Source organism: Rousettus aegyptiacus, unplaced genomic scaffold (genome assembly GCF_014176215.1).
Source record: "Rousettus aegyptiacus isolate mRouAeg1 unplaced genomic scaffold, mRouAeg1.p scaffold_m13_p_6, whole genome shotgun sequence".
Classification (NCBI taxonomy): domain Eukaryota; kingdom Metazoa; phylum Chordata; class Mammalia; order Chiroptera; family Pteropodidae; genus Rousettus; species Rousettus aegyptiacus.
Window position 1 is genome coordinate 95,578,897 of NW_023416309.1, and position 15,389 is coordinate 95,594,285.

Here is a 15,389-nt window from a genome sequence, read left to right on the forward strand (position 1 = left end):
CTGTAAGTTTTTGAGGTCTTGTTGGCAATTCAATTTCTTTAAAAATCTGACTAGTAATAGCTAATGAGTTTTAACTTCAATAGCCATCTCCAGCTCAAATGATTACCAAATTCAAGAACTACTTGTGGTTGTAATGTGGTCATTAGGTAGTTTTATTTACTTGAAGCAAGTAAAGGAGACAGGGGGTTCACATCCAAAGCTCTGCCTCCCTGAAGGGAGGCATAGCTGTTGCTTATACACTTTTTGGTTAATTATATGTTGATTTTTTTCTTTGTAGTTGGCTAGACCTTTCTGGTTGGATATGGGTCAAGCTCATCTGGTTACCTCAGCACAATACTGTGTTACGTTTTAACATTAGCAAGAATAGCATTTAGTAAAAACCACTCAGACTTTGAGACCCTTGTCTTATCTAACAGTGTACATAAAATGCATGTACTATTGCACAAAGTGACTGTGCATGTTAAACCCAGAAGAGCTTTTGCAGTAGAATCTTTATGACAACAATGGGTATGTGTGGTCAATTCCTGTTTGGGAGACTAAAAAATGACAGTATCAACATCTAAGAAATATTGAAATGTTGAAATAAAGATCCTGATTTCTTTACCGTAAGACTTCTCAAAGCCCTTACTACACCTAATGCAATGTGAATTACAATTCTCCAAGATAGCGATACAGCATGCAATATTTTTCAAAATTATTTGACCACCAAATTATTTTTCATTAAGTTTTATTAATATCTCATAGACACACCTTCAAAGATCCTGAATTACCCTTAGCCGTCTTCAGTGGGAAAGAGTAGAAACCATAAAGGTGGGACTAGACCTATCGTTGTAGAACCTGTGGATTCCTAAGATAACAGAGAACTTTCCTCAACAACATGTGATAGTTCTTTTCTGTTGATGACATGGGTCTTGAGTGGTCAGTAACTGGTCTCACGTCACTGGAATTCAGTGGCTTGCTGCTGAACTTACATTGTTTATCATGGCACCTTGGCATAGGGTGCAAATTCAATCCCTGGTGTTCTGGAAAGTGTCTTTGTGGTACCAAGTGAGCCAGGAAAGCCGTTGTTCTGGCAGACAGTGGACTACCCAGTGCTCTGTTCCCTCCCTCTGACTGCCTGCATCCCATCTGCCTTCTGAGGCTCCAAATGAGCTCACCGTACAGAGCCTTCCTCAGGTGCCTAGGCCATAGTGACTTCTCCCTTCTCTGATCCTTCGACCCTGGTTGCCCAATGATCCTAGTAGACTGAAAGGAACCAGGCTGCAACCTCCTCAAGTCAAGGACCCTGGGTTATTTACACTGAGTCCATAAGCTAGAACCAAATAAAAATTTGTGGACAACCGTGATCATCTCCAGCATCAAGCGCCACCAAATAACCCTCAAGGACCTAGCAACCCACCATTCTTTTGACTGAGGATACCAACCCATTATATACTCTTTCATGTGAGAACTAAGGAAATGATGTGAGACACTTTATGTGCAAATTCTTCATAAATGGTAAGGAATCATACAAATAAATAATGATTGTTTTTAACATGGGCTCCATTACTCTGATCAGTGATCGGTCTATTTCTAGCTTTCCACTGGTCTTTCCAATAGCTGAGCCTGACCCATTTGCCCTACCCACTAGGTGGTTTATTGTAATGTTCGTTTTTTTAGGAGTCTATTTTTTGATAGCTTGACCACATGTTCCACTGTTCCAGATACCAGCAACCAGTCAGCCGAGCGCTTTTCTGATGTCCAGGCGCCTTTATGTGGAACACTGGAGATGATTCTTGAAGTAGTGGAGAGCCAGCTTGAACTGGACTTGGGCATTCGTGTTGGTCCGGTATTTGCTGTAGCTCTTCTCTAGGGCAGCCAGCTTCGAATCCACTACTGGAGAATGGGCCTGGTGACCTATAATCACATCTGGACATGACCCCACGAGCAGGCTGCCAAGCCCATCAATAAAGAACTCTGCCAAGAGAGAGAAAGCACGAGAAGGAAATGTGAGCTTCGGCTTGAGACCCAGGACCATATTCTAGGTCTGGGGGAGAGTCAGGGGGAGGGGACATAATTTATATCCCTTAGAAGGTTCAGCCACCTGCCCATGTTGGTGAGTTGGAAGGAGATAAATAAGCTCATTTCTCAGACAGAGATATGGGTAGAGAGACAGAGAGATACAGATTAGCTTTCCAGCTGGAAAGAACTGTGGATTACAGGACTGAGGGAATCAGAAGGGGTGGGGGAGCAGTTAACCAGCTGAAATATTTTAGAAGGATTTCTAGAAAATGAGAATAAGAAGCAAGGTGGGAAAAGAAGGAGGGGACAGAGCTCTGGGGAAAGGAAGGGAAAGAATGTCTCAGGAATAGTCTGTGGGAGATAAGAAGTCAAAGAGAGGGTGAAGAGGGAGTCAAGAGAGACCACAAGCTCCCTAATTTGGGGTGAAAGGAGAAGGAAACCCAGTGGTGCCGGCCAGTGACCACAATCAGTGGAGCATGGCCCTCGAAAGAATAAACTTCTGAGGTCAATTTATAGCCCAGCTCCTTTACTCCCTCCTCCAGCCTCCCCACCTGAATGAGCCACTCGTTGCAGGCGGGGATCGAAGCCAACTCTTTGGAGGCGTTCTGTGTGGGCCAGGAAGAAGTTGACAACGCCACTAGTCACCACACAGTTGGGGAAGCCGTCCAGGGGCCGGAAAGATCCTGACCTCCGGTGAAGACAGTCCCCATTCTCACTCTGCTCCAGCAACAGCTTAAACTGGAACAAGTTTCCAAGCACACTGCCGCCTACCTAGCCCACGGGTAGAGAAATCTACGTTAGAGAACACAGACTGAATATTCACGTTGCCTCTGCCAGGAAGCCTTATTGGACCGAACCAACAAGAATCACACCCTTTCTCTATCTACCCTTCATATGGTCCCTCAGTTACTCTTTTCTTGCTGTTTCAACCACAGCCTTCAGTACATACTGCTCAGTCCTCTGATCTTTCATTTCTGCTTGTCCCTTGGTAGGAGCAGAAAACACTTATACCAAGTCCAAAGGGCAGACAATTTCTCTGTTCTGCTTACCCTACTGCAAACTCATCTTTTCCAAAAGTTAACTCACTCTTTTCTATCAGAAGGAGCAATATTTGGGTGCAGGCGAGAGGCATTCTGCATGCACAGTGGTCTGTTGGTGGAGTCTCCATTGTTGGGGGTTCTTGCAGCTTCTTGCAGTTTATCTCAAGCTATCTTCCTCCCATTCTGTGCTCCTGGCTCATCTGTCTGAGCAGCTATCCATTTCCTCACGAAGACATGTGCATTTATATGTCTGAGCCCAAGCCAGACAGGAAAAGTGAGTACATCTGTTCCTGAGCCAACATTAATCATCCAGGGTGGCACGGTAAAGCCTGCCAATGTCCCTCATCACTTGTTCTTTCTTTCTAACTTTTAGTAAATTAAACCTCTGGGTTTTAAGTGGACTAAATTAAGACAGTTCTCTATCCACCTAAAGATAAAATTTTCCCCACTTCCTTTGCGAGGTCTGACCACGTGGCTAAGTCCTGGCTGAAGGGCAAGGATTTAGCATGGATGTCTCGATTACATTCTTAAAAGAAAACTGTTTGTCCTTCACTTTCTTGCTCCCCCTTTCTTCCGGCCATGCAGCTGAGCACCACAATGATGGCAGAGGAACAAGAGAAGGAAGCTGATTCAGGATGACCCTGGAAGCAGAGTCAAGTGCCAGCTTGGATTTTGACATAAGCAGGAACTACACCTTCTATCATGTTTATGCTATTGCGATTTGGTCTCTAGAAGAGTAGTCAAGAGATCTCTTAGTCAGTCAAGATGCTTTGGGGACTATCCACCTGGAATAAGAGTTAACTGTGGTCACAATGCCACTTACCTCCTTACCTATGTTCTTTATTTTTTTAAAATGGCTTTATATCCATATATCTTTGACATTAAAATTGTATATAAGTAAGGCGTACAGCTTGATGTTTTGAAAAGATCACTGCAATCAAACTAACTAACATATCTGTCACCTCTGCATAATAACCATTATGTATATGTTGAAAAGATATAAGATCTATTCTCTTCCCAAACTTGAAGAATGCAATACAGTATTGTTACCCATCACCTTTTTCTTCCCTTTTCTATATGTGAATTGACTTTTGATGTTTTTATGACTTTTATTTTAATGTCATGAGGGATATGTGTGCTTTTAAGTCTTTGTACCGTTTACATTTTTTCGAATGGCGTGTGGCAGAACCTGAGCACTGCTCTCTTTCCTCTCCCACCATTTTAAGAAGGAAGTCAGAAGTGATGCACAAATCCATCATTTTAAAGATGAAACAAGGTGAATTGGGGGTGGGGATATAAATCGCTCAAAGAAAAATCAACATGGAAGCCGAAAGAGAATTCACACATCTCCCAACGCCTGGTGTGATGCTCTCAACCCCAGAGCCGCGCTGGCTGTTCATCTCCTGCATCGGCCCCTCTCCCACACCTCCTTTCCCTCTCCTCTTCCCTCTTCCTCCCTTTTCCACTCACATACATTCCCCTCTTCATTTCTCTTCCCTTTCCCTCTCTCGGCTGTCTCCACAGATTGCACCTGAAGTAAACTTGGCAACTCTCTCTTACCACATCCAGTTCAGTTTTCTCCAGAACTTCCACCAACATCTCAATCTTGGTCTTGTTGTTGAAGAGAAAGTCATCGTCCACCCAGAGAACATATTTGGTGGTAACCTGAGATATAGCCAGGTTCCTACCAGCAAACCAACCCTGTAGATGGGATGAGGTTAGATCAGTGGTTGCCAGCCCTGGCTACATAGTCCTAATATCCAGGCTGCTATGTCTCAACCCCAGGTAGTGGTGGAGAATCACTGGTTAAAGGGGGTCCATGTCTCAGAGACACTGGAAGAAGGACAGTGACTTTCTAGATCAAAGACTAAAAGACCAGAAAGCTCTTCCTTGGCCTTGTGGCCAATATGGATGGATTGCAGTCCTTTTCCATCTGATAGAGTGTCTGTGGCTCCCCTTCCATGTCCCCTTATGTTGCTTGGAAGATGTTGGAAAGTGGGACACTCTGGTCTGTATAGTGTCCATTTCCTTCTGTGTATCCTTGAAGGAAGATATGCGAGGGAGAGAGACAGAGAGAGAGCCACTTTAGCTTGAGCGGAATCATAGGGATGAGAAGTTTCTCTGCTGTTGGATCTGCCTGTCAGGCATACTTGGGATGTCAGATACCTCTAATCACTTAGAATGACCTTGATCAATATCGAGTGTGAGGGAAGGCAGATTAACCACCCCGTTAATACAGATAAGTGAGAGTGACCTGATTTCTCTGTGAATTTGGAGTCAACAGGGGCCTCAGAGGAGAGTCTCACTCCTTCCCTCCCCAGGACCCTAATTCCTTGGAAAAGCCACTTTAGTGCTTCAATAGCCCCATCCACAGTAGAACTTGACTCTGGGTCCCTCTTGTCCCAGGACCCAGGAGTTTCCCTATCTGGGAGGGACATACCTTCCCAAAAGGCATGATGTAGTACTCCACATAGCTGTCATTAATTTTCAAGGGCTCCTTGCTGTCGTCAGCTACGATCACGGTCAAGTCTGGGTAATACTCACGAACACTCCTGAGCATGGTCATGAGCTTGTGCGGACGGAGGAAAGTTTTGGTGGCGATGGTTACCAAGTCTCTGAGCTTCTTCTCTGGGTAAGAAAGGGTAGATGTCATAGCTCTGTCTTTTAGGAAGTTTCAGTGTCTTAGCTTTCATTATTCTAGTGGTTTATTTATGCCACAACCTCTCAGTTTGTGGGCCTCATGCCTTCGTAGGTGCTTAATAATAGTTTGTTCATTGGATTAAAAAATAAATATATTTAAAACATACCCAATTTGTTGAAATTTTATCTCTCTTCTAGTCCAGAGGTCTTCCCCTGGTTTTCTTGGCTCCACTATGCCATTTCCTACTGTCAGTTTGAATTCTTTACTGTATGATTGCCCGTCAGCACTTTGCTTGCATCTGCTTTTATTTAATACTAGGATTTGAGATGCACAGGGCTTTGCCCATCAGTATGGAATGTCTGGGACCCCGAAAGAAAAGAGAAGGTCTAAGGAACTTGAGACTTGCCCCTGTCATCAGCTGAAGCTCCTAGAGAAAAATCTACTTGGACTTTATGCTCAGGAAGACATGAGTGGAAATAGGTCTACTTGGAGATTGGAAGGTCGGGACCAGATTGTCTAGGACCCCAGTATAAGAGGATGAACTAGGAATCTGAGGATCCTGGGAATAGGAGCAACTATAAAGCTGTGAGATGAGACGGAGTCAAGAGAGAAAGAGAGAGAAGAAAACAAAACAAGCAAACAAAAATATCCTACTTGAAATGAGCTCACCAACAAAAATTTCAAAACACTCAAGAAAAATCAGCATGAATAACAATAATCAACAAATCTACCGTGTGCAGATGAACCCCCACTCCAGATATACTGAAAATAATAGGCACCTGAAAATGATTTTAAATGAGAATGTTTAAAATCTTTAAAGCCATAAATAACAGAATCACACATATTAAAAAAGAAAAAAGAAACAAAATCAGCTATAAATGTGAATATTTGAATATGAAAACCACTTAAAATTATTGAAGATCAATGGTAAGAACCAAAAGGGAAACATGATTTTAGATATATTAAAATGCTATAGAAAGCATAAGAGAATGCTATGAACAACTTTATGACCAAAAAAAATGACAATTTTACATCGAGTGGATACTTTCATAGAAACATTTAATGCACATATAGATTGATAACCATTAAAGACACAGAATTATATTTTAACATTTCTCCCCTTTCTCTCACTCCTTCCCATTTATGTTTCACCCTTAATCCCTAACCACCTACCCTGCAATTTAGACCAAAAAGAGGACACAAGGACCATATAAGTTTTAACAAAACTTCGAAGGACATATAATTCCTATTTTATTACAATTAATTTCAGAAAATAGTAAAAAGGAAAGTAACCAAACTCAACTTATAAGACTTGTATAATACTGATAACTGTGGATTAAAAAGGGGCCATATACTAAACGAGGGGAGGCCTGCGTGGCAGGCCTTAGAAACTCATGGACTGAAAGTAACCACATAAGATGGTCTGAACATAAAAATCCCTAACTAAAAGTGAGTCGTGGCAGATAATCACATCCTAGGCTTGGAGTTTCCTTGATAAAAGTCAGTTTTGCCTTAAGTGAACCTGTCTATTGTCTTTCTGTATCTAGGATAAAATACCCTTGTATTATCAGAGTGCTCCCCTTTTCTAGGCCCCTCAAGGCACACCCACTGCAGGGCAGGAGACCACAGAACCTCTCGTTGTTGTCTTGCTCCCAGGATGCCATCTCTACACATGGCATTATAAACGTTAATTAGCGACTGTACTGTGCCCACCAATGTAAAAGAAGTATGTGTCTCTCCCTTTTACTTCTTATCCAATCCCAGAGATTTCCCCCACTTTGCTTTCTCCCACCCCCTTAACCTACCACCAATGGATTTCATGTAACCCTGCTACTAATATATAAAATAAGCTGCAAAACTGCCATTCTCCAAGGTATTTTCTTAATTCCTTGAGATTTTGCTTCCCTGAAGTTGTCGTTAGTTCGAATCGAATAAACTCATTAAAATTCTCTATAGTTTTGAACGTTTCTTACATCCACATAACAAAGCTGGGCAAAGACATTACAGGAAAAGACAGTCTCAGTTTGGGATAAAGATGCAAGAGTCCTAATTAAAATGGTAGCAAATTTATTTCAGCATTTAATCAAATAATGCATTGCAATCAAGATGGACTTATTCCAGCAATGCAAGGATACCTTGGCAATGGAAAATCAATCAATGTAAATCACTACATGAAACCAACTGAAGGAGAAATATTATTTTAGTATGCAGACAAATTACCTGATAAAATTCAATACTCTTTCATAATAATAAAAAATAATTCTTAGCAATTAAATAGAAAATAGAAACAGAAAAGTGCTTAGCAATAGAAATAGAAGGAAAGAAGGAAACTTTCTTACCCTGTTATATCTACCACACTCCTACACAGCAAACGTTAGTGGTGTAACATTAGAATATCCTTCTTAAAGTCAAGAACAAGCAAAATGGCCTGCTACTTACTGTTGCTACCGTTCAACACTATACTGGAGATTTTAGCCAAATGCAGTTAAAACAAGAAACAGAAACAAATTGTAAGAATTGGAAAGGAAGAGATAAAAATCATCATTGTTTGTCTAAGAGACCCTACATATTAACAAAAAAATAGTCATTAAGAGGAGTGCTACAAGGGTGCCGTTTGTAAGTTTAACGTTCAGAATCGCCAATGCCTTATACACTAGCAATAAGCAATTAAAATAGAGAAGAAAAAGATCCAATCTAAAATAATAATAAAAATATAAAGGATCAAAGATTAAATTCGATAAAATATATGCAATTCCTTTATAAATAAAATTACAAAATAAATTGCTGGAGAACCTATGGAGAGACTGTACGCTGGAAACTATAATATGGAGAGGTATACTGGATTCGTGGTCGGGAATATTCAGCTTCATAAAGTCGTCAGTTCAACTCTCATTAATTTATGAACTTATGAAATTCAAATCAAAATCTCAAGGCATTTGAGAGGATCCTAAAATACCAATGGAAGAATGAAGGACCAAGAAGAGCTAAGAAAATTTAGTAAACGAACTACAATCATCCCAAAGTATGGGATTTGTCCCTACTAGAAAGAAAACCTATTATAAAGAATACTGAAACATGTGGAATTAGCCCAGTGATAAACAGATCAGTGCAACCTAACAAAGCCCAGATTCAGACACCTGCACATGTGAAACTGAGCGTGTGACCGAGTGGCAATACAAGCCAGGCATGAGGAGGATGGGCTATTCAATATATGGTGTTGGGACAATGTGCTATTCATACACAAAAGTAGATCCCCATCATCTGCCACACATAAAAATACCTTCTAGGTAGATCTAATATCTAAATGTAAAAGCAAACATGTACCACTTTGGTAAAAAAAAAATACAGAAGGATATCTTTATGGTTTCAGTGTAAAGAAGACTTTCTTGAACAAAGCGCAAAAAGCAAAAGCTAGAAAAACAGCCAATCGATTTTACTATACTAAAGGATGAAACTTTCAGATAACAAAGACCCCAGAAAGACACACCATGACTGGCAAAAGGTCCAAATCTAGAACTTCATACCATACAGTGTGATAACTTTTATGAAAAGCTCAGAAATGCATAAAACCACACTGTATGCTATGTGTGTATGCACACATGCATGGGTGTGGAGGAATAGAAATCTACATATTAAATGTACAAAAGAAGAGAAAAGAAAGATACATAAGATTGTAGTTGCTGGAGGAAGAAAGGTGAATAGAAACTTTGCATGTGTCTGTAACACTTTATCTTTAAAATAAAACCGAAACCCCCAGAAAAGATTTTTTGTGAATTTTCTTGTGCTATTTCTTTTATTTTTGAGATAGTTATGTTAAACAAATATTTTAAATCATTGTCCATGACATTTAAAGCTATTTGAATAATTTAATTTATATTTTGAATAGAATTATTTGGATAGAATAAATTATGTTTTGAATATGTAGGTAATATATTTTTTTAAATGTCAAGTGGTTCCAAATTTTAAATATATAGAAAACAATACCATGAAAATGCTTTTTCCCATCCCTGTTCCCCAACTATTTGGTTTTCCCCCAGGAAGCAGCCAATATTACCAATTTCTTGTTGATTTGCCCATAATCAAGCAATTATGTACATACATTCTTTCTTTCTTCTTTTTCTTTTACATAAACGGTAACTTACTCTTCACTCTCTTCTGTACCTTGCTTACATCTTAGAAAGCATTTTGTATCAGAATTTAAAACCCCTAACCTTCCTGGTCCCTCCTTCCTCCTTCTGAATGCCACTACACGACTCTTCGTTATGTGGATGGACCACACTTGAGTTAACCAGTGCATCCCACTTTTCAAGTTTTTTTCCATTGCAAACAATGCTGCCATAAATAACCTCGAGCAAATATCATTTCACACAGACGCAGGTATCTGTAGGATAATTTTTAGAAGTGGAATCGCTGGCCCAAAGGGTGTACACATTTAAAATATTCATACATATTGCCAGTTGCCACCTGAAATGTGCCAGTTTACATTCCCACCAGCAGGTTATAAGAGCGCCCGTTTCCCCAATCTTTGTCCAATATTTGTTGATTTGAATGGTGTTTTCGATGGCAATTTTCTTAGTGTGATCCTGAGCATCTATTTTAATGGCAAAAGTATTGTCAAATCTAATTTTTTGTGACTTGTGCATTTTCCACTGGCTAATTAGGTTATTCTTTCCTTATTGATTCACAGATGCTCTCAGTAAAATTAAACCTTTGACTCTAATGTGTGTCAAAGATGGTTTTTCCCAACTTGTGCTTTGTCATGTAACTTTGCTTCTGGTGGGTTTCTGCCATAAAAACACTTAAAATTTTATGTATTTTATATTTTTAGTCTTTTCTTTATGGCTTCTGGGTTTTGTGTTGTATTTAGAAATACCTAATACTCTAGGGTTATTTTTTAAATCCATTTTTTCCTACTACATAAAAAATTAGATATATGATCTATTTGGAACTTCTCTTGGTAAGAGGTATGAAATAGATTCAATGTTTTATCTTTCACATAGCTACACAGTTTTCCCACATGATTTCTTGAATAATCTATCTTTTCCCCCCTTAATTTGAAAAGTTACTTTTAAAACATGGTAAAATTCCAACATGTCTATTTCTGGATTTCCAATTTATTTCATTAATATATCTATTCATGCTCTAGTACCACTCTGTTTTTTATTATTATTAATTATTAAAATATTACAGTTTACTAGGTTTTTTAAAATATAAACTCAACCACATAATAAGTTAAATATAACTAAGCATTATTAGAGCAGTATGTTCTAGAATTGTTTACCTGAAAACCAAGCTTGTTTGTAGAGTTGTTATTTTGATCAATTCTTCTCCTCCATCTCAGAAGAGATCTGAATTTTACTAACAGCTCTACAAGGTCCCACCATTTATAAGGACAAGGGCTTTACCTGATCCAGGGTCGTATAACTTGGGTATGACAGGATGGCGGACGGTTACTGGAAACTTGGCCACTGAGGACTTGAACTCCAAACTCACTGGAGGAAGAAATAAGGTCAGGGTGGGCAGCACAGTGTCTTGGCCACTCTCCATGCTGCCCCGGGGAAGCCCAGGCGATAGTGGGGTAAAAGTTTGATAGAGAATGTCCTAGCTGGGGTGAAATTGAGGACCCCATAGACTACATGACATTCTGGCTCCTGACTCGCTGTGTGTTCCTGGGGCAACCTGCTGAATGCCTCTTAAACTCATTTCTTGTCCTGTGAGAATCTGCTAGGGTAGAGTTGGCACAGAATCAGAGGGTTTAGACTAAGTTTGACTGCCATTTATTATCCGAAATGCCTTGGGCAAAGCACTTAATCTTCTCCAACTACAAAACCCGGAATACAAAACCTGCCCTATTTTACCTCTCAGGGTCATTTTGTGAAAGGAAATGTTTGAAAACCTGAAGGTAGAAAAAACTCGCTCTTTAGTTTGTGGTCATGCGTAATCTGTCCTGTTTCATTTCTTTTTATTGGTGTCCTGGGAATGCATCCTGCGTAGCTAGTCCAAAGAGAAAGGGGTGACTTTAATTCATCCAAAAAGAAAGCGAGGCTGCCCTGAGGGTGGCAAGAATTGTTCTCCCAAGAATTCCTAGGGTTGAGGTGGGAGATTGGTTGGGAAGGCAGAGACAAAGCCATTGCCCTTGGGACTAGGAGGTTTCCCACATTCCTCTTTCCTGTTATTGCCCAGGACAATAAACGGATATACAAACTGGCTCTGTCCTCTGCCACAAATGAAATCTTCAGTTTTGAGAGCTGCAGAAGACAGAAAGCAGAATCGAATGATTTCCAGCTGTGCTGCATAATGATCTGTCTTCACAAAGAAAAGAGAAAGCATTTCACCTATCCTTTCCTTCAGTCATTTCTACAGGGTCAATGACAATGTGGGGATAGTATTGGGTACAGTAATTTGGAAGTTAGGTGTCTAAGCTTAGAAACAGGAACAAGAGAAGACTCTTAAATGCAGGCAGGCTTCCTGCATAAGGAAGACTTCGAGAGGGCCAGGTAGCACTTTTTGGCTCCATAAGCATTTTCCATCTAAGGACAGGTTCTCACCCATGTCCACCCTGTGGTGCTGGTACACTGTGCTGGTGTAGGTAATGTGCTGGAGGATAAAGTTCAAAAGCTTCTGGTCATGGGTTGAAATAGTCAGCTGCTTCTGGCCTCTGCCCCATACCACACTCTCTGAGATGTCAACGAGGGTGTTCAGCGTCCCCAGAGAAGCGGTCAGGATGACCTAGGTTGGGTGAGTAGAAAGACATTGAATGCAAAGACAGGCACATACCCAGAATGGCCAGCAGGGGGCAGAGCATATTAGGGTGCCCCTGAAAGCTAAGGTCTGGCTCTGCATGGTGTCACGGCTCCAGCCCTGGGGCCTGGTGCATCAGGGCCATTTCTCCTATCTTCTTATCCCTTGGCTTGCAGGACACCATTCTTCTAGATTTATTCTTATTCCCACTGACTGCTCCTTTTGATTGCCAATGCTTCCTTCTCCTCTATCCAAACTCCAAGTGGAGTTTTCGAGGACTTGGATCTGCACCTTTTGGTAGAGGAATTCGTCCATTCCCAATGGCTTTAAATATCATCCATATGCTTATGGTTTTAAAATGTATATCTGGGATGTGGTTCCATAGTGTAGCGGTTAGCACGTCTGCTTTACACACAGAAGGTCCTGGGTTCCCACCCCAGTGGAGCCACAGTCCATGGTCAACGGCCATGCCACCCCGAACAAGCTTGATCCCGTCTGATCTCGGAAACTAAGTAGGGTTGGGCCTGCTTCATACTTGGAGGGGAGGTCACCTAGGAAGAGCAGGTGCTGTAGGCATAAATAATAATAATGATGATAATAAATGTATGTCTGCAGCTCATTTCTTTCTGAGATCCAGCTGCCTGAGTGGTTGTCCTGCTAGGAAGTTTCACAAGTAACTCAAACTGATCTTTAATACTTGAAACCGGAGTCCTTATGACTTTGATTATGTTTAGCTTTAAATCTTAGCTCTAGAAATCATCTCTCTCTCTCTCCGCCCCCCCATTGGAGACCTAGCCTCTCCCCTGGATAATCAATGACCCCCATGGCAGCAGAAGACAGTGATCCAGATCTGACTAATAGTCACACGGTCTTGACCTCTGGCAGGCTAATATTTTGACCTAAGTTATGTTTCAGCTCCTGAGCCCTAAGATGGAACGACCCCCTGGCTACTTTTCCGTGAAACCGGACAGAGGAACTCTAGAAAAGGCTCAGAATTGTCCTTGGGACTTGAAGAAATGATTCATTACCCTTATTTCACCTCCAACCAATCAGCTCCCAACACAACCACGAACCCCCAACTCACAGTGTCTTGTGATTTTGCCCTATACAATCTGTAACCTATACTCCATTGGTGAGCCAGGTCTTTGAGCACTAGCTCACCTGCGTCTCCAGGCTTGGTGCCATTTACTTAAATAAACCTTTACTTTCTTTGCCGCACTCCTATTTGCATCTCTTTTGGCCTTGATGCATGCTGGCAAACAAATCTCTTTTCGCTCGGCAACAAACTGAACTATTGATTTTTCTATATAAACCTGTTTTTCACCCTCTGCCTGGTTCTGCTTGCCTCATGAATGGCACCTTCGTCCACTCAACTACTCAAGTCCCCAAATGGAAGTCATCGTTGTCCTGCTTTCCCTCACACCTACAGCTAATCTGTTAGCGAGTCCTGTCAGATCCACCTTCAAAACGTAGCTGGAATTGGTCTACCTCTCTCCATCTTTGTTGCTACTCCCTAAACGCTACTCTCTTATCTGGCCATCTGGTCTTCTGCAACAGTCAGTTATCTTTATGAAAAGTAGACTGGATTATGTCACTCCTGCTGAAAACACTTTAGTCAGTCAATGGACATTTTCTGAAATCCAAACTACAGGCATTGGGAAAAGAGTTGTGACTAAGACAAACTCCTGGCCTTTAAGATGTTTATAGCCTGTTGGGGAAGAGAGGCAATAAACATATAATGATGCATATAAAGTAATTCAGGTACAGATAAGTGCTATATATGAAGATAACGGAGTACTGAGCAAGTGACAGAGGCGGATGCTGGGGCCTTCGCTGGGTGTGTGGACAGAGAAGGCCTCCAGAGAACAGTAGTATTGCAGATTTGCTCACTCATCACCCATTCTCACCTCTGTTTTGCATGCAGAGGTGAGAAAACCAAAACTACATTTCCCAGATTCCTTTTTAGTTAGGGTCTGGATGGATGGGAGTTCCATCCCACTGGTCAGATATACTTACAGAAGAACTTGATTTGGAGCTATGTTAAGCGGGGAAGGGCACAGACAATCCATCTCGGTGGCGCTAATCCTGACAGAGGCAACACAATGCAGGAGCCATGGCTGTGGCAGCACCTGCTTCTTTTAGCAGAAGTAGCAGAGTCTGTGGTGGCCTAGGGCTTTGATGTGGTCTTCGAAATCCTCCCTGGAACTCAAGCCACTCCCGTGGCTGGAAAAATTGTGCCTTCTATATGCACCCTTCTCCCTCCTCCCACCTCAGACTCATGTCTGATATTTAATCTGGATGGGGGCTCCGTCAAAATCTGAGACCAGCCACCACGGGTGGAAGGGGGCACAGGTAGTGACCTGAGGACAGGATACCAAGTGCACAAAGAGGCTGGAAAAGGGACTCTTGCCTTATAAATGGGGGCATCTGGTCCATCAAACTTGAGACCTGGAGGACACAGGAAAAAGGACAAAAAAAGACAAACAAACATCTGAGAGAATTCCAAGGGCTCTTGGAGGCTTGCACCTTTTTGGCTAACTCCACATCCTTCCAAAGTCCCTTCAAGTGTCACCTCCTACTTAGGGTGTATGCTGACACATTCCCCTCTCCCAGGGGTTCTGTTTGATGCTTTCCATCGTCCTTCTTAAACCCCAACAGTTCTAAAACCTCTGATGTCCACATTCAAATTTAGTTGGGTGCTGCAAATTAATGCAGTCTCTACCAGGTATTTCTGTTACTGAAGAGAAGGAAGCAATGGGCAAATAATGAATCATCATTGTATGAAGAACCTAGAGTAGTCAAATTCATCAAGACAGAAAGTAGAATGGTGGTTGCCAGGGTGTGGTTAATGTTATATAAGTAGAGAGTTCCAGCTGGGAAAATGAAAAAATTCTGGAGATGAATGTGGTGATAGTTGTAAACCAATGTGAATATACTTAATGCAACAGAACTGCACACTTAAAATG

At 41.3% G+C, this 15,389-nt stretch overlaps 1 protein-coding gene and 1 pseudogene across 6 annotated transcripts in view; one reads left to right on the top strand and one right to left on the bottom strand.

Annotated features, from left to right (window-relative positions):
* Positions 1-710: 710 nt before the first annotated feature.
* The window catches only part of B4GALNT2 (beta-1,4-N-acetyl-galactosaminyltransferase 2), a 52,307-nt gene continuing 37,628 nt past the window's right edge, over positions 711-15,389 (bottom strand). For all 6 annotated transcript variants that reach the window (XM_016158495.2, XM_016158497.2, XM_016158494.2 and 3 more), the window contains exons 5-11: positions 14,834-14,871; positions 12,231-12,411; positions 11,088-11,174; positions 5,482-5,669; positions 4,602-4,742; positions 2,553-2,772; positions 711-1,956 (exon numbers count right to left, since the gene is read on the bottom strand). In XM_016158495.2, the coding sequence (XP_016013981.1) occupies positions 1,751-1,956; positions 2,553-2,772; positions 4,602-4,742; positions 5,482-5,669; positions 11,088-11,174; positions 12,231-12,411; positions 14,834-14,871 (1,061 nt within the window). In that variant the 3' untranslated portion in view covers positions 711-1,750. The remainder of the gene's footprint in view (positions 1,957-2,552; positions 2,773-4,601; positions 4,743-5,481; positions 5,670-11,087; positions 11,175-12,230; positions 12,412-14,833; positions 14,872-15,389) is intronic.
* On the top strand, positions 12,881-12,999 carry LOC118604126 (annotated as a pseudogene).